The following is a 26598-nucleotide window of genomic DNA, read 5'->3' on the forward strand; positions in this document are numbered from 1 at the left end:
AAAGAAGTATTGTGATGTATTTGACTTTGTAATCAATATTATACATTCCTGAGTTAGTTTGGGGAGAAAAAACATGCATGAGCATGATTGATATTTTGAAAAATTGTCTTGCATTATTGTATTAAATATATTACGGCTTGTTGATCATGCATTTATGTGTGATAATTGTAGGAAACATATTAAGGATATAGTGACTGTGTGCAGAAGTGTATGGCAAAGTAAAATCAAACATAAACTGGACTCGTATGTGTTGATTTGCCACAGGTGGTATCTTGATTGGTTGGTTGGTTGCTTTGCTTGATTTTTGAATGCTGGAAATGTATTTGACTGACAGAATCATTAGGTTCAAACATGAATAAGGCTAATATAAATTGTCAGCCTCATGTAGGGATATTTCATAGTGTATGTGTGTGTGTGTGTGTGCGAGAGATCTTTAAGGTGCAAATTATGATAATGTAATACAGTACAGTGGTACCGGAAATGTGAGGCAACTCTGATGATAGGCCATCTTTCTAATAAGGACATCTCTTAAATTGTCCTTTGGTCCATTGTTTTCACCAAAGAATACCTGTCATGATACGTCACCTGCAATGTAGGAACACTTTTAGCTGGCTGCAGGGTGTCCTTTTGTTAAAGGTGCATGTGAACTTTCAAAAGCAAGATAATAAGTCTCTCACACACACACTCTCTCTTACACACATTCTCTCTCACACAAGCACATACACTCACACAGAAATCACCACTATTCACACGCCTACACAATCTCTCTCACACAAGCACACACATACACACTCAGAGAAATCACCACTACTCACACGCCTACACATTCTCTCATACACACACATCCTCTCTCACACAAGCACACACACAGAAATCACCACCAACACTCACACCTACACATCTCTCTCACACACACACATTCTCTCTCACACAAGCACACGCATTCATTCACACACACACACACACACACAGAGAGAAATCACGACCAACACTTACACACATTCTCTCTCTCTCTTTCTCTCTCACACACACACACGCACACACTATCTCTCACACACAGAAATCCCCAACAACCATACAAAAGCAGAACCCAGGCTGGCATCATTTGACACACACACACACACCACCATCACTCACCAACAACCATACAAAAGCAGAACCCATGGGGCTGGCATCATTTGACACACACAGAGAGAACCCAGGCTGGCATCATTTGACACACACAGAACCCAGGCTGGCATCATTTGACACACACAGAACCCAGGCTGGCATCATTTGACACACACACACACAGATCCCGGCAGGCTGGCATCATTTGACACACACACAGAACCCAGGCTGGCATCATTTGACACACACACACACACAGATCCCAGGCTGGCATCATTTGACACTCTCACACACACACACAGAACACAGGCTGGCATCATTCAACACACACACACACACACAGAACCCAGGCTGGCATCATTCGACACACACACACACACAGAACCCAGGCTGGCATCATTTGACACACACACAGAACCCAGGCTGGCATCATTTGACGTTTTATTGCACAAATGTTGAGAGTGGTTAGGTACATGACCAGCTAATAGAAATGTGACTTACACAGATGAGGCGTACCAGGGTAGATGGGGGATCAAGCGGGGGTCACCAGGTTTAAGGTAACCAGGGCAGGGTACAGGTGAGAGATAAAGGGTTACAGTAGGGGTAATAGCTTTAACACTGCAAGCATAAGCACAGGAACGGTACAAATAGTTTAACTTTCATTCTTAAAAAAAAAAAGCTTTTCCTTTTAAATGCTAGTCTTCAAGGCAGGTTTGGATACAATGATGAAGTGTATTTTTCTTTAACAGAATCATAACAATAAAAAGGGAGGGGAGAGGCTGTGATTCAATGCGCTAGTCGTGATTCTTCCAAAACTACTATTAAAAACAAAAAGTACCGCTCTAAAAATAAATAAAAAACCACAAAAACACTATCTTTGCTAATAATGACTGATTTATCTTACAAAATGCAGACATAAAAGCTAAAGATAATTTACTCTTTCTTGGCGTTGTGAACAGAAAACCAGTCTTCGTAGCACACTACAGGTACAGGCAAACTTCTCGAACACCGTATAATTATCCAATACATTTTGCATCATCAAATGTTAACTTCATGGCAAGAGCGCGGGTAGTAGCTTGGCCTTTTACTTTATCTTGCAGAGGTACTGGAAGTGTGGGTGCCACCCAATAGGTTGGGAACCTGCCGCGGGTTTGATGGGTTGAAATCTCAACAAATCTCAATTTCAACTAATGGGATGCCGTGGCTGTGTATCACTCAGTTTGTTGGTGCACAGTTTCGCTTCGTGCACCTCTGCCCATGCAGGAGATAGGTTCCCAATTGTTCTCACCTAATCCTGTCTAGTTTTTTTTACACCCTCAGTCGATCTTTATCTGATCTTTATATAGATTGTAGTGACATGCGCTTGCTGACACAAAATGTTGCTTCCCTCGGTAATATTGTGGTCCTGTGCTAAAACAGTGGTACATGCCACATGAGTCCTCTCAGATGAGTGGATGAAAAGACACCTTTTGGAGTCCCTATATTATACGTTATTTGCGTGTTTGACCAAAATATGACATTTTACACAGATCGAGACAGTCATTGTTCTCCGAGACCGCGCTAGCGGTCGAGGTGAACAATGACTGTCGAGATCTGTGTAAAATGTCATATTTTGGTCAAACACGCAAATAACATTTATGTATCGATCGAATTCCTTTCAGGTACTTATGACTTTGTTGTTGTTTTGACGATTGAACGAGCACACACACACATGCATGCAATCCACATGACTTTTGTATGCAATCAAACACATAAGCTTCATATTTGGGCGTTTCAGGTTGACCGAAACTTCAAAGGAACTACAAAACACACGTCATGTACTCACTTTGTTGTTGTTTTGACATTGAACAGCACACACACATGCAATCAAACACATGACGGTTTTTTTTGTTGAGTTCCTTTGAAGTTTCGGTCAACCTGAAAAGCCAAATTATAAAGTTTTGTCGGCCTCTGACGTCACATGACTCAAAGAAGGGAAATCCAATCTCCAATCGATACATTGTCCATTATCTTGACCAAAAAATACCTGTCAGGACAGGCCACCTGCAATCAAGGGACACTTGGAATTCGCCGCAATTCAAAAGGGTGTCCTTTCATCACAAGTTACCACTGTACCAAAGAGATGAACATTGTTTATCACTATCCAACACCAGGAAAATAGAGAGGACCAGAAGAAACACTAAATGCTAGGCCGGGGTGGGGGCATGGGGTGGGTTGAAAACAGATCGTCACAATCTCAACATGAACGGCCTGAGCTACTATTAATTTATGCTGAGTAGACGCCCCTGAACAGAAGCTCTCACCAAACTTACACAAGCATTGAATAAAAGGGATGGATATTAACAAGGGTATTACAAAATATCCACCTGAAGGAAAAGCTCAACAAGGTTTCATAACCCTACGAGTCGGAACAAACTTTTCAACAAATGTTAGACCTAAACTGCCTTCTTCAACAAAGTTGTTTGTATTGAGGACGTACAGTGATCAGCGTACACACACAACATTAGACCACAGAATTGTCTGTGAGAGTGAAAAGTACCATGCAACATTATTTAGGATACATAACACACACATGGTACACTTACGCGCTGTTCACATGGTCGATTTTCAACTGTCTTTCAGCAGACCTCTGAATGAGTTTTGTCAATACAAACTCTTTGAAAAGTTGTCACCCTTTTAAACAATGTTAATGGTTTGCAGATCTTCAGTGCAAGAGTGCAACAACAACAGGAATGTTTATGTCCTACAGGCTAAAATTTGCCTCTGGAGGACGTACTGGACAAGAGTGCATGCGCACTAAGGCAGCTAAATACCTGTACAGTCTCCATCCAGCGAAAGCTTCAGGATAAGTAACTTCAAATTCAGCCAGAAAGTTTAACAGTGCACAAGAGAGCTTCGAGTCGGATGACAGTCAGTTCAAAATTGGCTATACTTAGCATTTAACACAGCTTAAACGGGGTTTCAAGTCAGATGTGAGTTGCTTCAAAATTGGCCATTATACCCGTACGAAATGAACTTATAAGAAAACTTATGGGATAATCATTCAGCAATGCTCAAACGGTCGGATGACAGTCAGTTCAAAATTGGCGATAATTAGCATTCGACACTGCTCAAGTGGGGTTCAATTCGGATGACAGTCAGTTGAAGATCAGACGGATAATCCACATGACCATCATAGCTTCTCCCTGATTTCACCTTTGCAAACTTCTGAGCGAGTTATTGCTAACTAAAATCAGTTAAAAATGGCCCATGTCAACAGCACATTAAACGCACATGACTATGAAGGGAACAAGAGAATGGACAATTAAGCCATTCCCTCTCAAGCAATATCTGCGGTCATCATAGCATGACGTGAGCAAGTCTCCACAACACGTACCCCAGACAAGCTGCAAAATGAAGATGTGATGGCCATGCATTTACATTAACAGAAGGCAAGTTCACAGTCTGACACAGTCTGGATCAAGTATTAACATGTCTACCAATAGATTTTACACACAAATACACACACGTACTCAGACCTCTGCATCCATTCCAAAAAGGTGTAACTAATTTTCAAAAAAAGATGTACATACACAGGTGGGCAGACAAGCCAAACGCACACACTCGCGCACAATATTCTGATAACATCCCATGCTTACACTCTCCTTCACAAAAATAAAATAAATAACAGCTAGATGAGAGAGAGAGAGAGAGAGTGACAATGAGAGAGACAACATTAGAGACCTGGAGAGATACTTTTTTTTGTAAAAAGAAGAGAAAAATAAATGTTGAATAAATCAACAGATTGCCCAGCACTGTTGATGCTGAGCTACAAAATGGGTCAACAGTGATTCAATCTACAGGTAACACAAATGCATAACAGTTGCATGTGACGAAATGACGCACACACCATGGAAGCTGAAGCTCATTTTCAGACTGTAACAAACTTCAGTATACAGGTAAGAAGAACATTAGAAATCAAACAGAAACCTTTCTTTTTTTCTCCAAACCTCTCAGATGGTATCACTGAGCACACACACGTCTCCTAAAAAGTCCATCAAAAAACAAATTCAAAACCCACAGACAAAAACAAGATGATTCCACTAAGGTGTAAAGCCTTCATTCAAATTTCTTTTCATCACATGCACTGTTCTTTCTCCAATTTCCCTCCTAATTTGGTAATGCAGGTATACTTTGATGGAACTAACATGTACAGTTCACACAATAAGGACTTTGATGTAACAATGACGTTCATGCAAAGCTAGCTGTTATCAAATAGTAGCATGGTTCTTTTTTTTCCTCATAAATGCAGAGATGACATTGGGAAATTTAAGGTGATACATTATTGAAGGCCAGTTAGAAAAGCATATTTATAATAAAAAAAATAAAAAAGGGAAATATTGTAACAACAAACATTGATACACAGCAAACAGGTTAAGTCAAGTAAAACTGTCTTGAACATAACTGTACGTAAACTGTGCATCTCACAAGACAAACACCTAAATACTTTGTACACTCTGAAACAAAGTAAAGCCAACTGTACGAGAGAGAAAAAAAACCACAGTAAGCTCAAATAACCAATATATTCATAAACAGGCGAGGCAGGGAGTTCATATAATTATGTGAGAAGATTTTAGAAGCAAAGGGAGGTAAACACTTACTTACAGCACTTACTTCCCTTTGTTGCTTGGATCTTCACTGCTCAGAAATCGAGTACACTACTAAGCTAACGGCAACAAATGTGGTAATTGCACAAGATGGTTTATCAATATAATTCCAAACGTTTATTTACGTTATAAAACGAGTGACTGCTTTTTTTCCTAAAAGTCTTCTAAGTCTGTAGCTAATTAATAAACATATTAATGACATGCCATCCTTTTGTTAAACTTTTTAAAAAAATTTTTATTATCCTCGCAATCAGTTGCATTCAGACATTTGTAACGACAAATCAGGAAAACAAGATTTCTAAAAAACATAAAAAGAATTCGAGACTGTTCTGTCAAAGAAATTGGCCTGAGCGGTTAAGTCTCACACATATTTCTACAATCTTAAATTTTGACACCATTTATTTTTGCAGTCAGCTTGACTCCAGGTCATTCATTGTCAATAAAATGAGTATCGACAGAAATTACTACACATCTGAAGAATTAATTTTCACCCCATCGATTACACCACAAGAGGTACAGATTACTACAACTACAGAATGATTTCAGAACATATGACAAACACACTAACATTAAAATCTGCCAAAAATTCTCTTAGGCCAATGTGATCATAAAAAGCACACCAACAGAGACAGAAAAAAAGCAATCAAGCATTTATCATGTGGAATCGGACGGGATTGAGCGCTGAATCGTAATCACCAAAGACACTAGTGCTGTAATAACTTGATGATGTTGATCTAAAAAGTGCAGATTGTATAGTGTGAGAGCTCTACCCCCCTAACCCACTCACCCCTCCTTGTTTTATATGTGTACGATACACTCTGTATGCTAAATTCTCACACTACAGGTACATTCTGAAAGTCACATCCCTGCTCCTTTTTCTCTAATCTCTGCTCATAGATGACATATTAACTATTACTTTGTTTCTGCTATTGACATCTTCCTTCTTCTTTTCTAATTACTTTTTTATCCCTTGTACTTTTGACAAAAGTTATTTCAGCAAGATAAATAACTATGATAAGTCAATTTCCAACTTCTACCAGTAGAGAAAAAAATTCAGTCCTGTGGACTTATTTTGAGCAAGGAGAGACTGTAATACAGAATCGGTCAAAACAAGATTTTGTGACAGATCAGAAATATAATATCGCCATTAACAAAAACAATCTTAATCATCCACAAACATTTTGTTAAAAAATACAGGTCATCATCAGCTGTGAATGCCATTCAACAAAAATTTATCGTGGGTGACTCAGCTGCTAAAAAAGCACACACACCCCAAAAACATTCTTATATTTAACGGTAACACTGTTGCAAAACAACCAAAAAAAAACAACAACAAAAATTGTCTCATAATGTCTTGCTACGACCAATTTGAATTACATGATCAGCCTTCCAGAAGCAACAATCTACCCATGTTTGTACATTAATCTTCTCTACCAATTGCTAAAGCATTATCAACACTTCTAGCTCCTTCAGTCCTGAGGCATTTTGCGTCACTAAAAGAGAATCTAAAATATAGAGAATACAAAAGAAGACACAAAAAGTAGCAAGCTGGTTCTGCAAAGTAAAGCAAGTTCATGAATTTCAGTCAGTGACTCTTAACTATTATGAAACATGTGCCTTTCCTGCTAGACTAATTTATTGAAAATGAACATTCACAAAAGAGAAGCTGCAATTTTCAAAACGGTTGCCATATATTCAAACATTGTGGTAAGTTAAACACAGGGCAGGTAGAGATGATTCAAAATGTACGTTAACATACACACAAAGCCAGAGTAATTAACACACTAACGAGGTTCATTGTCATATATGCTTTGACACCATTTCGAATGAAAAATTCACAGCGACAACAACATTTTTCACGTGACATATACAGCTTGGGACAGGTTTCAGCGTCTAAAGAGAAAGCTTTCGTTACTGCTGGAACAGCTAAATACAAGGTAAGAAAAGAGAGGGGAAATGAATGTCTCTACGTCGCTCTGACACACAGATATGGACAGGATGGAGCGCACAACGCTTACGGTTGGACCACCGCAAATGAATCACTTTCTCATACAATGAAACCAGCATTGTCTGTGGTAAGTGGTGTTCAAGGGAAATAATAAGACCTGTGGGTGTAATATTTCATGTCATAAAATACACGGATTGCCCAGTGAAGAGTACAAATTCATAACGATCAATCTATATTGTATGACTAGCATATAAAACCACAAAAGTTGCACACACTTTAAAAAAAAAAAAAAACAAAAAAAAAACACACACATTTTCAGTATGACCAGTACATAAACATGAAACATCATCTACTTCAGAAGTCTTCTTGAAAGTATTGATGGATAAATCCAACAACTGACTTAATTGAGACAGCTTCAACCACCACTGACAACATAGGCTTTGACAAACAGACGAGCATGTCAACTGATTCTTTAGTTCACAATGAATGTAGCACAAGCGAAGTGAATATATATATATAGCAAACAGTCCGTCAGATCTGTCTTCTTCATCAACACGGTGTACAGGGAATAAATAGGTTACGTATTTCACATTTGAATACAGGGTCTAAGAACACAGCTGACTTCCAATCCAATTGAAGTAGTACAACTTTTGACATTCACAGGAAAAGTGAGTCTAAAGATTGTGACTTCATTCTCACTAAATGAATATTTTACCGGAACAGTGGAGCTTTTTTTTTTAATAGATTTTTTTCGACACATCAAATCAACGCACACAAGATTGATGGATACAAAAAAAGTCACACTACATCATTGAAAAGTACAAATTTGAAAAGTTGGTTTTTTCCCAACATTCAATACACTCAATAATCTATATATATATAATATATATATACGTGTTTTCATTCATAAGAACAGATGTCCCCTCCAACGCACACTTTTGTTGGTTATGTCTTCACCTTAGCCGTCCCTGAAATCTTTCGTGTCTCATCAATTTTTCAAACGGACAATCAAATATGCAAAACAGATAAGTACTGTGCTCAAGGACTGCTGACACAAATCAGAAATGAATGAAAATTGGCATCAATCGCTTCCAGCATTTCCCCTTCACCGTCAAACGTTTGCGTCTCTCAAAACTCTTTCACTAAACAAAGCTCATCTTTATTTACAACTGATTCCTGCTATAGCAACATCCAGCAATTCCCCATCTACCTTTTCAAAAAATAACACGTATATATATTTGGAGAAGAAAATATCAACACTGTCAAGAATGAAAAGAAAAAAAAGAAAAAATGTGCAATTCTTAATCTTCCCAGGTCAATCTTACCCTGTGTATAAAAAATAATCGGTTTCTTGTTTTGGTCGAACTAAAATTTCACAAGCACTGGGACAAGGGAAGCAACCATTCACAAAGACCTTTGTATGAGTTCCCTCCCCCGCCCTTTTTTACTCGGTGGACAAGTGGGTTTTTTCTTCTCCTTCTAGCTATGTGAACATGTTAATTATCTCCCTTTCTAGTTGGGAACTGTATTATGATGAATTGTACATCGCTAAGGCCAACAAAAAAAAGTTGTATGTTTCTGGTCACCCGACCCTACCTAGTTTTTTCCCGCCGACCCTAGACTTTTTTTTTTATATTGCATTTGTAAAAAAAAAAGAAAGAAATAAAAGCGTCAAAACAAAAGTAACAGACGGCAGACGACACAAGGGGGATAACCCCGCATCCCTTTTGTCTCATTTGTTTTGTAATGTGTTGTCTTTCTCTTTGTATAGTAAGTCCAGTCTCTTTGCGTCACTGTATAGTTATTTTCTACCCTGACCAAAAAACAAAAACAAAAAAATCCCTACCCACCTACCCTATTTTTTTTAGCCATGTTACCAGAAACATACAACTTTTTTTGTGTGGCCTTATGGTGAATTGTACATCGCTAATGATCCTTACTGATGCATTCCAATCTCTATGCTTAACAGACTTTGCCAAAATGAATTGTCATATCAATGCCCTCAGACAGAATCATGGGCAATAAGCAGACAAGTTTGTACATATGTACATGCAGTACTTACATGTGGCTCAATCAATTATGTGCAGATGTAAGTGGTCTGGGGGCTTTAAGTCTTGTAAGTAATAATTAATGACCGATTAAACCTGTCCACTCAAATAGAAACAACACCTTTCTATATCCTTGAGAGCACTTTGTTTTTACATTCCTGCACTGTAAAAGATTATCTAAACGTCCAAAAGATGTAGCATGTACCTCGTCAGTGACAGTATATACAACCATTGTACTTTCAAGCAGAATGTCACCTTTCTAGTGTAGCAGCATGACATCAACTCTTCGTCTTATTCAACATTTTGCTTTTCACACCTTGTTTTGCACAAGCGTACGACCAAATTCAGTCATGCACCGATCACAAAAGCTTCCCTGGAAATACACACAAACGTTACTTCAACACTTTGCCAGTTTAATTTAACGTTTTGACCGTCAAAACTCATTTATAAAACAAATCAGACTCTGGTCACAAAAGCCTTGCTGGAAATAGCCACACAGATGTTACACCCCAGCCCACTCTGCGCAAACCCCTTACAAACCCGGTCAGTGACATTCGTGCCAACCTCCCCCCAACTAACACCGGTCAAAAACACAAACCACGGTTCCCTGCACATCACCTAAACACTGACACACCATGAAAATGACGCAAACCACGTCCTGAGACGTTCTCGTTTCCTGACACATTCTGCAGGATTCTGCGTAGATGAAACCCCCAAGTCGATTGACTGGCTGGGAATGGAAGCCAGGAAGTGACCTCTAGGCCTCCGTATCATCTCCCTCGTGTCCTTTTAGCCGCAGGCGCGCAAAGTCCTCGAAGATAAAGTCATCGTCCTTGTCTGCGTAAAACGGCTCTCCGCTGAAACACATTTAGTTTGGAATTTTAAATTTTATTAGGTTTTTACAAGTGCCGTATTCATTTTAGCTCTTCTTCTTCTGCAGCGTTCATGGGCTGAGACTCCCACATACACTCGTGTGTTTTTTGTACGAATAGGTGTTTTACGTTTTTACTTCAATACGATTGTTGCACTAAGAAACACAAAGAAAAATGAAGCAAAATTGCTCAAGAACACGTACGTTTTATCTATGGTTTTAACGATGAATCATTTTTATTTTATTTATGGTTTTGGACAAATCGCAACAGATAATCAAAAAAAAGGTTCAGACCTGAAACTGTGCGTGGAATCCTGAACACTGAAGCAGGGAAAACCCAAACCCCAAAGTAGTGTCTATACATGTTCTGCTTATCACAACTTCTGAGGGAAAGAATGTTTTTATTGAGATATGGGAATATTTCACTACAGCTGAGTGGGGTAGGGAGTGCTCATAAAAAAATCAGGTAAATGTCGAACCCGGTCCACCAGCATGAGAGACATGCACTCTAACCGCTATGCCACTCTGGCTCTTACTGAAAGTGTGTGGAAACCAGACAAACAAGATGACGTACTTTGTGTCGAACTGGATGAGATTGGTGTCGACGGGAGTCTCCCCCGCCTCGGCGGGAACCATGCTGGGATTGCGTGAAGGGGGCGGGGTCTCCACGGGTTTGGGGTGGGTCAGGGTGAATGGCAGCTCCACTGCTAGGTCCCTGCAACAAGACAATTTTAACCTTTAACGGACCAGACGGAGTCAGAGATGTGTACCTGCACCCATGACAACGGCACACCTACAAGAATGCCTGCTGCAGGAAAAAACATTAGTCGCGTAAGGCGAAAATACAACATTTAGTCAAGCTGTCGAACTCACAAAATGAAACTGAACCCACTGCATTTTTTCAGCTAGACCGTATACTCGTAGCATCGTCAGTCCACCGCTCGTGGCAAAGGCAGTAAAATTGACTGGCCAGAATAGCGCGGTAGTGGTTGCGCTAAGCCGCTTTTCTGTATCTCTATTCGTTTTAGCTTTCTGAGCTTGTTTTTAATCCAAACATATCATATCGATATGTTTTTATAGACGGGCGCAATGACGTGGTGGTAAGACGCCGGCCTCCAAAGCGGAAGGTCGTGGGTTCGAATCCCAGGTGGGTTAAGGTGGAGATTTTTCCGATCTCCCAGGTCAACTTATGTGCAGACCTGCTTGTGCCTTATATCCCCCATCGTTTGTACACGCAAGCACAAGATCAAGTGCGCACGGAAAAGATCCTGTAATCCATGTCATAGTTCCAGACCTGGGAACTCCTGTTTTGCACTTGGAGTATTCTTTAACAAACTTCGTGTATTTTCAGAAAAATGAACATCCACGATTCAAACATGCTTCGCACGCGTTTGTCACAATGTTAATTAAGTTTACCAATACATTTAAAACAAATGCTTCTTTCAATGTTAACTGACAAAAACTGTAATAATGTGTCAAAATACTGGATCTGCTTCGGGATGCGCTTGTGAAGAAAAGTAGTCTAGGAATTTTTCTCGTCGTATTTTTGTTCCACTGACCGTACTGATCGTATTCTAGACAATCATGCGTACAAAATACGGCAAAATCGTATGGGTTCCCAGGTCTGTAGTTCGGTGGGTTATAGAAACATGAAAATACCCAGCATGCTTCCTCTGAAAGCGGCGTATGGCTGCCTAAATGGCAGGGTAAAAACGGTCATACACGTAAAAATCCATGTGGGAGTTTCATCCCATGATGAACGCAGAAGATATGTTTTTGGAATCAGGAACAGACAAGGAATAAGATGAAATTGTTTTTAAATCGATTTTGGAAATTTAATTTTGATAATCATTTTCATATTTTTAATTTTCAGAGCTTCTTTTTAAATCCGAATATAACATATTTATATGTTTTTTTAATCAGAAAGTGATGAAGAATAAGATGACATTTATTTTGGATCATTAAATAAAAAAAAAATTTTTATTACAATTTTCAGATTTTTAATGACCCAACTTATTAATTAATTTCTTAGCCTCCAAGCTGAAATGCAATACCAAAGTCCAGCCTTTGTGGAAGATTGCTTGGCCAAAATTTCAATCAATATCACTGAAAAATGAGGGTGAGACAGTGCCGCCTCAACTTTTACAAAAAGCCGGATATGACGTCATTTAATGACGTCATATCCGGCTTTTTGTAAAAGTTGAGGCGGCACTGTCTCACCCTCATTTTTTAATTATTTAATGATTAAAGACATTTATTGAAAAAATGAAAAAACAGTCTGGGGATATGATTCATAGGAACTCTCATACAAAGTGTCATAAAGATCGGTGCAGTAGTTTACTCTGAATCGCTCTACACACACACAGACCACGACCCTCGTCTCTATTCCCCCTCTATGTTAAACATTTAGTCAAAACTTGACCAAAACTTGACTAAATGTAAAAAGAAGCACAGCTTGGCCAAATGAGACCCCCGTGCAGGATAAGCTGTCTGGTGACTTGGTGGCCCCAAAGAAGACGGCGGCATGAGTGCGTGTCACAGGAGTTGATGTCTGGAAGGAGCGAGAAGAAGAAGTCACTGACCAGACAAAACATTCACTACAACTGACAATACACATGTATATATCAATCTTGCATAACAGGATTGTTTCTCGTTATTTTATTAATTTGGTGGTTATCTTATCCAAACCACAATTAAGGCAAAGAAACACAGATTGAGAAGAACTGATGTGCCCAACAAAGACATACAGACAGACTGATGGACAAACCTTCAACCAACTGACCAACACACTGTCGACACCGACAGGCACTTACCCTGATCCGAATCCCAGGATGAGTTTGACCTTGACACGGTACGACACCACAATACCCAGATTCTCCTTCTGGCTGTCTTTGGTCATGCTGGAAAATGATGGAAGCAACAGATAAGTCATCCAGTGTTTAATTTATAATTTATTAATAAAATAAGTTACAACAGCAGCAAAAAGATACAAGAAAGGAGAGGCTTACACATGCACACTCACACACACATGTGCACATACGCATGCACATAAACACACACTCACAAACACACACACACATGCACACACCCTGCACATACACACACACTCACAAACACACACACACACACACACCCTGCACAAACACACACACACATGCACACACCCTGCACATACACACACACACACACTCACAAACACACACACACATGCACACACCCTGCACATACACACACACACACACACTCACAAACACACACACACATGCACACACCCTGCACATACACACACACTCACAAACACACACACACATGCACACACCCTGCAGGCACGCACACCAGCATGGAGCACTCACAGCCCTGAAAGTCCAAACTATTATGATTCTGAAAATTTACTAGCCAGAGAGCAAACTTTACTAAGCCAAACCAATAATATATTTCAGCAACTTTACTTGCATTTGGTAGATGAACATTTCTACTCGCCATTCATATGTTTCTACTTGCAATGGCGAGTATTTTTAAAATACTCACCACTTTCAGGGCTCACACACACACACACACACACACACACACACACACACATACACACACTCACAAGCACACTCACTCACACACACACACACTATTACACACACACAAACTATCACACACACAACCCCACACACACACACCCCCTCCCCCCCACCCCACCCCACACACTCGAAGGGAAGTGACTCACATGGTGGAGGAAGCCAGGTTGGTGTCCTCATGCTTGAGTTTCCCGTCGAGCGCCAGGCCGCGCTTGTCCCGATTGTTGGTCAGCAGGGGGACCAGGTGGAACACCTTGCAGAACCCCGTCTGGCTCGGCTGGATCGGGAAACCCTCCCTGGGAACGCCACAAAACACTAGGGTTAATTAAACACTGAGAAACATTTAAGTTTTACACCCTCTGGGCAAAACAATTATAGGGGCAAGTTCCTGGGTCACAGTTACCCCAACTTTACATGAGATACCAAGTTAGATGTAACCTAAAGCCACCTACACTTATGGCAGAATGACGGAGGTCTTTTACGTACTACTGTGGTGACACGGGGCTGGGACATGGATACTGTCTCTGAGTCTGCACATAAAGTTGACCCGTGTCCATCCCGGCCCATAGGATTGGCACCCATGACCCTAAGGATCACAAATCTACCACCTGAGCTACCCGGGCCCCCAGTTAAACACTGAATAGAGTGGAACAATTAAAACCTTGTAACGCCACAAAATATTGGTGTAAAAAAACGACGGGCGCTGTGGCGGGGTGGTAAGACGTCGGCCTCTTAATCGGAAGGTCGAGGGTTCGAATCCCGGCCGTGGCCGCTTGGTGGGTTAAGTGTGGAAATTTTTCCGATCTCCCAGGTCAACTTATGTGCAGACCTGCTAGTGGCTTATCCCCCTTCGTGTGTACACGCAAGCACAAGACCAAGTGCGCACGGAAAAGATCCTGTAATCCATGTCAGAGTTCGGTGGGTTATAGAAACACGAAAATATCCAGCATGCTTCCTCCGAAAGCGGTGTATGGCTGCCTTAATGGTGGGGTAAAAACGGTCATACACGTAAAATTCCACTCGTGCAAAAAACACGAGTGTGCGTGGGAGTTTCAGCCCACGAACGCAGAAGAAGAAGAAGGTGTAAAAAACGGTCACACACGTAAGAACCCACTCCTGCAAAAACACAGAGTGTACATGGGATTGATTAGCTGCTTTACAATGCTAGCACTCAGGATGAACAGGCGGAAAGATCCACGCTTTACATGTATAGCTAGGATATAGAAAAAAGAGTCATTCTACTACTGCGCCATACTCCCCCCAGCAATGTTCTAAATAACAATACATACATTTCAATAAGTTTAAATAAACTTCAAGGATTCATCAATATCACGTGTAACAATTGATATATTTCAATAAGTTTCAATAAACTTCAAGGATTTATCAATATCATGTGTATCAAGTGATATATTTCAATAAGTTTCAATAAACAAGGATTCATCAATATCACATGTATCAAATGATATATATCAATAAGTTTCAATAAACTTCAAGGATTCATCAATATCACATGTATCAAGTGATATATTTCAATAAGTTTCAATAAACTTCAAGGATTTATCAATATCACGTGTATCAAGGGATATATTTCAATAAGTTTCAATAAACTTCAAGGATTCATCAATATCACATGTATCAAGTGATATTTCAATAAGTTTCAATAAACTTCAAGGATTCATCAATATCACATGTATCAAGTGATATATTTCAATAAATTTCAATAAACTTCAAGGATTTATCAATATCACGTGTATTGATCAAGGGATATATTTCAATAAGTTTCAATAAACTTCAAGGATTCATCAATATCACATGTATCAAGTGATATATTTCAATAAACTTCAAGGATTTATCAATGTCACATGTATTAAGTACATTTTGAGAAACTGGATTCTCTGTAAAAGACTTGATTCCATGCAACATATCTATTTGAGCATGCCACATTTTATGAGAAGTAAACCATGCAACATAGTACATTGTACAACTTGATAACATTCAGTAATGAAGAAGTAAAAAAACAAAACAAAAACAGCAGCAGAACCCAAAGATTGTTGTGGGTATGTGTTGTTAATTAAAAAACTGTAAGCATTCAATTTCTTAAAAACTGTAACACTAAATGAAACTGAAATGTGAAGTAAACCCAAACCACTAAAAAAAAAGATAAAAAAATTAAGTAAAATAAAATAAAAACAGTCGGGCTGTCTGCTTACTCCGGTTCATGCGTTACCTAAAAACAAATGGAAGCCGTTATCAAACTCTGCATTTTTTTTCTCTGAAGGGAAGACTGCAAACACGCGTGTGAGGTGGCTGAAACTGTTTGGGATGGGGAGCAGTTCCCTTGCAAATTCATAATTTAAACTTGTTCTGGGTAAAGACTGGATCCCCAATTATAACTTCTGTCAATTTACATCCATTTTGAGACTCCCCCCTTTTTAATTAAGACCCGATTTTCTCAGACGTTTGGAGGCCTTAAGAAGAGGGTTCCAGACTGTATATCATTTTATGCCCAAGGCAAACTAGTCATTAAAAAAAATAAAAAAAAATTATAATAAAAAGAAAAAGAAAAGAGTTTTCAATCGGTCTTTGCTGGTCTGATCAATGAGCAGTACGTCATACATAATTCCCTCCAGTCCCTACTCTTGTAAACTTCATTATGCATATTATAATCATCAATGTAGTCATATGTGTTTTTTCGGGTATAGTAATCAATCTTTAATGTTAAGCCCCGAAAAGCAAATTCCCAAAGCATTGGGATGCTTTGGCCATTATAAGCAACCAAAGCAAAGTAAAAGATGACTCACTCGCTGTCCAGTTCTGCCACAGTGCACTTGTACTGGGCCGTGGAGAAGAGGCAAATGTCGGCAAACTGGCGGACTGGCGGGATCGCACACAGACAGACATTGGTGAGCAGATATAAGGTATAGAAACACACTGAGTGAAGCATGCAACATCAGTTTCATCACCAGGGATGGCCAAATCACAAAAATGTTAACTCACCAGGCGGGCCAGTATAACTAACTCGCCAGGCGGGCCAGTATAACTAACTCGCCAGGCGGGCCAGTATAACTAACTCGCCAGGCGGGCCAGTATAACTAACTCGCCAGGCGGGCCAGTATAACTAACTCGCCAGGCGGGCCAGTATAACTAACTCGCCAGGCGGGCCAGTATAACTAACTCGCCAGGCGGGCCAGTATAACTAACTCGCCAGGCGGGCCAGTATAACTAACTCGCCAGGCGGGCCAGTATAACTAACTCGCCAGGCGGGCCAGTATAACTGCAAGAGTACGTGTCACTAGGCCGCAATAAATTTCGCTGGCCCGGTGCATACCACAGTTGCTCCATCTGATTTGAAACTCGATATTACAACCAAAAATGTTGCGTTTGACCAGAATTTTCACTGGCCAGCCGGGCGACTCTTGCCAGGCGGTTTCTTAAACTAGCCCGGCAAATTTGTTACTCGCCCCTGGCGACCGGGCGGACGATTTGGCCATCCCTGATTACATAAACCTCCATTCTAGCTACACATGAACATTTTGGTTGAGCCTGCATGCCCCATACCAACACCCCCCGTTCCTGTCCCCACATCAATCCCCCCCCCCCCCCCAAAAAAAAACAAATAACACATACACACAAACACAAAAGAATAGAAAAGGAAAATTATTCCTCTCATTTCAAGACAATCAACATCGTAATAATAAAACTTACTGGGGAAAAAACCCAATACAAAATAAATGCAGATTCACAAAACATTCACTAACACATTCGCACACACACACTCACAGGCAGATAGACGGACATAATGACAGTCAGACAGAAACACACACACGCTGCGCCCAGTAATCGAAGTTACCATTGTGGTATCTTTACAAAAGATTTGGATACCAACTGTAAACACGGGACTTAACAACATCTACACCGACGTTATGGTGCTGCCTAAGGACCTCTGACATCGATTGCACAGCTGTGACCAAATAATTATTTCAAAACACATGATATTTTTAAACGGCCCATGCAAAAGTGAACAACTGAGCCACAAAAACATCCCCCAGACAACATCTGAGACTCTTGCTGTTGAACATTCATACATCATAAAACTAGCAAATATCCCCCCCCCCCCCCCCCCCCTGACTGTGGCCCAATCCGTCTGAACAATTCATCAATCAAAGCTATGGCTTCCCGTCAGGCACCTGAAAATGGTGGTATAAGAACAAGGCAATCTTCCTGTGGTGGCGGTCAGCAGCAGCTACCGTGCGTGGTCTCCGAGCTAGGGATTCAGCCAGCCCATGGCGGAAAACGCTAGAGGTGAGTGTATGACAGATAGCATGTATTGTGCAGGTGAAATAACAGATTGACCACGACTGTGGAAAGACGTGTGACTCGTATCGTCAAAGATTATCTAGTCTCTCTTTTTTATCTTGGAATATTGAAGGGTTGATGTCTAAAATGAATGACAATTCCTTTTGTAAATATTTGTCTATTTTTGATTTTGTTTGCCTTTTTGAAACCTCTCTGGATGTTGCCACCACCCCTTCTTTGCTTCGTCACACCAATTGTTTTACAAGCCAGCTATTAGGTTCTCCTAGTTTGGAAAAAGGTCAGGAGGCTTTCCCGTATTGATGTAAATGAATTAATTGTTGCCCTTTTTGGGGGAAGAAAGTAAGGTGGAGTACTATGACGATATTTTGGTATTCCATGTGAACAAAAGATTTGTTTGGCTTACAAAAAGATGTAGCAGTGGTCTGTGCATATTAACATCCAGTAAATTATAGCTCACCCTTCTATCAGTCTAGTGATTTTGATGATGGCATGGGCATTCTTGAACAGTGTCTGTGCGACCTTCCGATCAAGAGGCTGATGTCTTTGACTTCATATAACATTGACCAATCGTCAAAGGTGAAAGCTGAATTTTATCCACTGGGCTATCGCAAGAACAGGTTTGGCAACCTACTTTCGATTTCTTTTTTTTCTTCTTCCATTTAATGATCACAATCAAACTTGATTTTTTTTACAATCGTCTTATTTTTTTCTCTCCAAACGTATTGGTCGTATCCTTGGCAACTTTGCGTACAAAATACGGCGAAATCGTATGGGTAAACAGGTCTGATGTGGCGATCTTAATGCCAGGACACGAGAATACGTACCAGATGAGATGCATGCAGTCAGTAGGAGAAAGGTCCTGCTAGGTCTGAGAGAGATAACGACTATACCGAGTATCAGAAGATGGAGTGATACATTTCTATAGAAGAAAGTTGTTGGAGTTATGCAGTTTTGGCGTTAAACGGTAATTACCGGTATTTTACCGGTTGAAATGAGAAAATGCCAGAACAAAAATGGCTGCCGGTGTGACCTACCGGTTGATTTTTGAACTACCGGGGTTTTTTTTGCTGGTAAAACAACAAAACTAGTACTCTGAGTTGGACTCTTACTGGTTCCAATGACCAGCCTAGCGTTTTTTCTGGACTTTTTGCATCATAAACGTTTGCGTACCGGTTTGAAAAAATACTAGCGCCATCACTGAGTTATGTTCATGCAGCTTTTGGTTTGCAACTCCTGAATGGCATTCGTAAAGGAGACGAAGAAGGCCATTTGACTTTTCTGTCTGCTAGTGGCTGTATTCTTGATTATTTCATTGCGTCTGGACATTTTTTCATTTTATGATGAGAAAGTGCAAGTACGTTAAAAGTGGGAGAAAAAATTGAGTCATATCCCACATGCCTTTGGAAATGAGATTGCAAAAATTTGGAAACAGAAATTGAAGAGGCTGATTACGCAGACAGTATGTTTTAAAGTAGCAGTGGCGTCAGATTTGTTTGGTCTGATGGTTTGGCACAGAGAAAACCTTCACATAGCTCAGTAGCTGAAGAGAAGTTAAAAGAGGCGCAAGAGAGGCTGGATGACGATGATGATGAAGCCCTATCGGTTTTTAACGACATGATATTGAGAGATTGCGCAAAATGTATGGAGAAAAAGATAGGTAATAATCATGAGCCAGTTACAGAAGAAAAGAAATGGTTCGAATGTTGGGTAAAACGGAAGCAAGTGAGAAATATTTGAGATTTGTAAATAAACTATCCAAAATTGATGAAGAAAAATATAAGGAAGCCAGATTTGATTATGCAAGAGAATGCCATGATTACAAACACTTGTTAGAGTGACTTGTTGTCATGGTGTATCACCCTATTTATGGGCTATGGCCTGAAATAAAACATTCCTGAGTCCCTCCATAACCAATGTTCAATCATTTTTGACTTGCATGAACGCATAGTGAAAAGGACATGAAACAGTTCAAGTGAAAACTTACGAACGTGAAATACAAACATTTTACTGTGAAGACAATCAGATCATTTTCCTCTCACATGTGAACTCCCTTTCACCCAGGTGTATGGTATGAAACACACATTCTTTGAACATGCACTGTTAGTCGTTTGTTTCTGCTTTTCCAAGATAGTTATGAGACCAAGGGTAGGGCGGATGGTGGCGAGAAAGGTGAAGGGAGGGGAAATGTTTACAGTGCCGTGTGCCGGGCTGTGAGCAGTACCTGCTAGTCTTGAGCTAAGGCACCGTCGCGGCTAATGCACCTCAGTTCTATACCAAACACTGCACCCTCATTCAAGAAAACAGCACCGCGCTGTTCTGGACATCTGTCCTCACCTTCAAGGCAGACTGATACGAAGAGGTATAAGTTACACCTACCCTAGCGGCTAAATGCTGGTCTCAAAACTAAAGATGGGAAAAGAGAATCATGTTTGACCTTGGCGTGAAGGACAACAGCGGGATTATATACAGACAGCATGCAGCCAGCAGCATTGCCCTTGACCTTGCTGACGGCTGTTGGACTCACGTGAACTCAGTTTCGGACAGTTCCATGACGGTGGTTGTAAATTCGTGGAGAACAAGACTCGTCTCCTGCAGCGCTGAAGGCCACAGACACAACACTAAATCATTAGCTGTTTGGTTGCTAATACCTTTCTTCCTTTGTAAACCATTGTGTCAATTTAACCAACTCACAACTGCCCAGGCTTTTCCATGGCATAAGATCATCTTTTTGCTTTGGCGCAATTACCTACACATGGAGACTGTTGTAATATTTGAATCTAAACAATTCCTTCTTTCTGTGTAAACCCTCATGTACATTGAACCAACACCAAACTGTCCAGGCTTCCATGACATAATAAGATCATCTTTTTGCTTTGATACAATACACAGCACTTGATCTGTTGTTATTTGAATCTTAACAATACCTCCTTCCTTTGTTAACCATAGTGTAAACCAACCCTGAACTATCCTGGTTTTTACATGGCATAGAAGCATCTTTTAGCTAGGACACAACACTTTATCAGTTATTTTTTTAATCTTAACAATACCTTCTTCCTGTGTAAACCAAGTGTGTAAACCAACACTGATCTATCCAGGCTTTTACAATTGTGATCCAAACCATCCTTTTCCTTGGATATAAGACACAACACTTCATCAGCCGTTGCATCTCGACAAGATACCTTCCTTTGCATGTAAAGCATCATGTTAACCACTACACCGTCTGGGTTTTATTTTGCATGCGACAGGAGCATGATGACCTTCCCCTTGGGCACATACCAATATTCAACAGAAATTTACCTGTATACATGCAGGCACATTCCTTCTGCCTTGATCAACTTGTCCTGAATCCCTATAGTTATCCTGAGATTATACCATTAACCTTGGTCCTTAATAACCACCTCCATCACCCCTACACACACACACACACACTCACACACACACGCACATCATACACATCCACACACACTCACACCTTCCCCCAAACTTCCCCACCCACCCCCACACCCACAGCAGTGTTGTTACTGTGGTATAGAAATCTCACCTGATATTTTGATCTTCTTCACTGTTTTGTTAGTGTTGTTGTCCACCAGCACATTGATGGCAAGACTCTCTCCGTGGTAATATTTCTGAAAAACAAACAGAAACACTTTATGTTTCAATCCAAAAGAAGCGAACAGCCCGTACGTCTTCCTCAAGATGACCTCCTATTCTCAAGCCAGACAGTAGAGATAAACAACAGTGGAAATGACGATCAGCAGACTGTCGCCTAACCAATTGCAGTTGACAGAAACCAGCCCAAAGAACCAGACCTATGATGCCCGTGCGGGATTGATCAAGTGAGTACTCAGTAGAAAATGGTTGCCATAGCTGTAGCTTGCCGTCCCTGGTAGAACATGGACACCTGAGGGACAGTTGGGAAATCTCTCTTGAGCGGATGAGTCCACAAAATGTACAACATGTACACCAGGGACAGTTGGGAAATCTCTCTTGGGCGGATGAGTCCACAAAATGTACAACATGGACACCAGGGACAGTTGGGAAATCTCTCTTGGGCGGATGAGTCCACAAAATGTACAACATGGACACAGGGACAGTTGGGAAATCTCTCTTGGGCGGATGAGTCCACAAAATGTACAACATGGACACCAGGGACAGTTGGGAAATCTCTCTTGGGCGGATGAGTCCACAAAATGTACAACAGGGACACCAGGGACAGTTGGGAAATCTCTCTTGGGCGGATGAGTCCACAAAATGTACAACATGGACACCAGGGGTGGTTGGGAAATCTCTCTTGGGCGGATGAGTCCACAAAATGTACAACAGGGACACCAGGGACAGTTGGGAAATCTCTCTTGGGCGGATGAGTCCACAAAATGTACAACGTGGACACCAGGGACGGTTGGGAAATCTCTCTTGGGCGGATGAGTCCACAAAATTTACAACATCGACACCAGGGACAAATGCAGTTGGGAAATCTCTCTTGGGCGGATGAGTCCACAAAATGTACAACATGGACACCAGGGACAGTTGGGAAATCTCTCTTGGGCGGATGAGTCCACAAAATGTACAACAGGGACACCAGGGACAGTTGGGAAATCTCTCTTGGGCGGATGAGTCCACAAAATGTACAACATGGACACCAGGGATGGTTGGGAAATCTCTCTTGGGCGGATGAGTCCACAAAATGTACAACATGGACACCAGGGACAGTTGGGAAATCTCTCTTGAGCGGATGAGTCCACAAAATGTACAACATGGACAGGGTGACTGACCTCTTTGTCTAGCGAGGGTGACTGACCTCTTTGTCTAGCGAGGGTGACTGACCTCTTTGTCTAGCGAGGGTGACTGACCTCTTTGTCTAGGGAGGGTGACTGACCTCTTTGTCTAGCGAGGCCTCCAGTCGAATACTGCCGGGACTCATCATGAAATCCTTGACGGCCTCGGCACTGGGCTGAGGCGCCGGCTCCTCTGGCGCGTACGTCAGCTTCCTGACCGCCAGTCGCACTGAGTTTCTGCAAAACAAAGTTCGCAATTCACGTCACTACCATCCAAGTTTTCACGTTCACAAGGGATTCACAAGTGGCTTATAGTGCTCACCAACCCAAAATGGGTGGAGAAAACAGCAGATAAGTACTGTATCTTTCATCAAGAGAATAGCAAGAAGTAACAAAATATTTAAAAAAATAAAAAATACAACAATCCATTACATATGCTGCTTCTCACTTATAGTTTTTGCACAGTTTTTATGGCTTCGCATAATATATCACAAATATAAAAGTACATGAGCTACAATACCTTTTATGCGGCTTCTCGTCCATGTTGTCCGCCACGTACGTCTTGAGTTCATAGTCCACACCGCATGGCTGCACACATGAAGAAAGATAGGATTGGAGTATAATTATGTCCCCTAAACACGGACAGCAGAACATGCAAGTGGACATAATGAAGTCATCAGAATTCCTGATAACCTTTTGTACAAACACACTGTTGAGTGACTATGGCCATTCTTTCTATTCAAACAATAAATGTATCAGTTTACATTGATCTCTCTCTCTCTCTCTCTCTCTCTCTCTCTCTCTCTCTCTCTCTCTCTCTCTCTCTCTCTCTCTCTCTCTCTCTCTCTCTCTCTCTCTCTCTCTCTCTCATTCAAACAAACATGTACACCCACACACATGCACATGCACACAAACATGCACATACAGTCACACACTAGCACGCATGCACACACACTTCCTCCGAAAGCGGCGTATGGCTGCCTAAATGGCGGGGTAAAAACAGTCATACACGTAAAAGCCGTGGGAGTTTCAGCCCATGAACCAACAAACAAACAAACACACACACACACGCATGCCCCACCCCCTCCCCCAAACAAGCAAAAACACACACATGCCCCACCCCCCCCCCCAAAAAAAAAACCACACACACACACACACATACACTAACACACACACACACACACAGACACACCCGTCCCCCCCACTGTCCAGCAAGCAGCATAGAGTGTTTACCTTGCCAGTGTCTCCCGGTGCAGGCTGGAGAGTGACAGAGGCCGGAGCGTTGGGCGGCAACTGAAAACACGGCATGGCCAATTAGTCATGTTACTTAGTTACACCTGACGCAAAATTATACTTCCTCAGGAGAAAGCAACTGAAAACACGGCATGGTAAATTAATCACGTTTGTTAGTTACACCTGACGCAAAATTATACTCCCTCAGAAGAATTAAAGCAACAGAAAACAGGGCATGGTAAATTAATCACCTTAGTTACACCTCATGCAAAATTATACTCCCTCAGAATTGGGCAACTGAACACACGGCATGGAAAATCCCCTTAGTTAGTTACACTTGACGCGAAAATTATGACTGGTGCAAAAAGGCGTCACAATGAGAATTAGTCTAGCCTCAATGCCCACTCAAAACACAGCCATTTTCAATTTGAGTAACTGAGCGCTCAATCGTTTTATTATATATATACAACCCCCAACATGAAATTTATAGCTCTTGGAGCTGAAAGAGGCATTTTTTTTGCCAGATTATATCATTTTAAATTCTTCAGCAAAGCACAATAGAACAAACAAACCCACTTCCCCCAAAACGCATCTCCATCTCCAAAACATAAAATCAAAATAAATGAAAGAAAATGTAGAGCTAAGAAGAACTGGTTGACCAACCTCAAAGAAGAAAGGGTAGGCATTGGGCCCAAGCTTCTTGATCAGTCGCTCCTGTAAACGTGTCAAGGGCTTGGGGTCCTTCTGATCCTTCAAGGGAGGATACACCTGCACAAGAGTAAAGACATGCAATCATGAGTTATAGAACTTGGCAATTGCAAAAAAAAAGAGTTGCAGAGTTGCAGAGTTTTCTTTGATTCAATGTCTCTTTTTAAATGCTTTTAATTCTTTGTTTGTTTGACATTGTTTTTTGTTGGCTTTTTGTTTAAAGTTTGTCTTCTTGTTGTTTTTAACTTCACAGAAGACAGGTACACATTGTCCTCACTTTTCCATCCTTTGTTTGGAATTGCTTGTTTGATTTGTTCTCGAATTGCATGAAAGACAGGTATACAGCGGAACCACCCTTTTAAAGACCACCCCCTTTCACACTTCCTCCTTTTCAAGACCCTCCTTTCTCAGATATTCTGCTTTTAGCCTCTGCAAATTTACCTTCATTTTAATATCTGATTTTCTTTGATTTGTGAAGGTTGTGAAAGGTGCACATTTCTCTGTTAAGATTTTCTTTACTAATTTAAAATGTATTTGTTCTTGTCTTTATCTTAATCTGAACTACAGTGGAACAACCCCTTTCAGGACCACACCCCCCCCCCCCCCCCATTCATGACTCACTCCTTTTTAAGACCTGATTTTCTCAGAGTTTTGGAGGTCTCAGACACTGTATAGATTTTCTTCACTAATTCAACACTTCTTTTTTCTTTTCTTTACCTTATAATGTGAACTTGTTGTGTTTTGTCTGTCTGTCTGTGTGTTTGTTTCATTGCCCTACCTGCAAGGAAGACAGGTAGAGGTCCTTGCGGAAGGTGAGTCCCAGGACGTCCAGGTCCTCACGTCCATAGCGGAAGGCAGCGAGGATGTGTGCGTACACCTTCCGGTCCTTCAGGTACTCCGGATCCACCAGCACCACCCCGTCTGAACACACACCAAAACAATCACATTACACCTTCCGGTCCTTCAGGTACTCCGGATCCACCAGCACCACCCCGTCTGAACACACACCAAAACAATCACATTACACCTTCCGGTCCTTCAGGTACTCCGGATCCAGCAGCACCACCCCGTCTCAACACACACCAAAACAATCACATTATATTTCATTCATAAATTAGATGAAAGCCCAACATCATCACGCGGCAGATGTAGCTCTAGTTTCTTGTGCTGGCAACGCTAAATTTAGCTTTGTGGCCTTCAGGTACTCAGGATCCACCAACAGTACCCCATCTGAACACACACAGCAAAACAATAATGCTACATTTCATTCATAAAGCAGATAAACCTGTGGGCTGCCAGAAAACATGTGTATACAAAGCATCACCTCTGTCCGAACTGACAACTTTCAGATGTATAAGTGAAGACACCGCACACAC

At 41.0% G+C, this 26598-nt stretch overlaps 1 protein-coding gene across 1 annotated transcript; it reads right to left on the reverse strand.

The window, feature by feature from the left end:
- Nucleotides 1-1537: 1537 nt before the first annotated feature.
- Nucleotides 1538-25252, reverse strand: LOC138945735 (beta-arrestin-2-like). Its single transcript, XM_070317227.1, has 10 exons — nucleotides 25178-25252; nucleotides 24515-24574; nucleotides 23802-23869; nucleotides 23383-23518; nucleotides 22048-22132; nucleotides 16991-17063; nucleotides 14339-14485; nucleotides 13437-13523; nucleotides 11198-11338; nucleotides 1538-10609 (listed from the first exon to the last, which is right to left on the reverse strand). Exons 3-10 carry the CDS (start codon nucleotides 23822-23824, stop codon nucleotides 10510-10512), a joined length of 792 nt encoding a protein of 263 aa, XP_070173328.1. The 5' UTR covers nucleotides 23825-23869; nucleotides 24515-24574; nucleotides 25178-25252; the 3' UTR covers nucleotides 1538-10509.
- Between the last annotated feature and the right edge of the window lie 1346 nt (nucleotides 25253-26598).

Source organism: Littorina saxatilis, linkage group LG13, assembly GCF_037325665.1.
Source record: "Littorina saxatilis isolate snail1 linkage group LG13, US_GU_Lsax_2.0, whole genome shotgun sequence".
Lineage (NCBI taxonomy): Eukaryota > Metazoa > Mollusca > Gastropoda > Littorinimorpha > Littorinidae > Littorina > Littorina saxatilis.

Excerpts from the sequence above, each read along its gene's own strand:
- LOC138945735 (XM_070317227.1), bottom strand. The coding sequence starts at position 23,824 with ATGGACGAGAAGCCGCATAAAAG. Across the intron at positions 13,524-14,338 it reads AACCTGGCTTCCTCCACCAT|CATGACCAAAGACAGCCAGA; the intron begins GTGAGTCACTTC and ends ATCATTTTCCAG. Across the intron at positions 11,339-13,436 it reads ATCCTGGGATTCGGATCAGG|GGACCTAGCAGTGGAGCTGC; the intron begins GTAAGTGCCTGT and ends GTCTTGTTGCAG.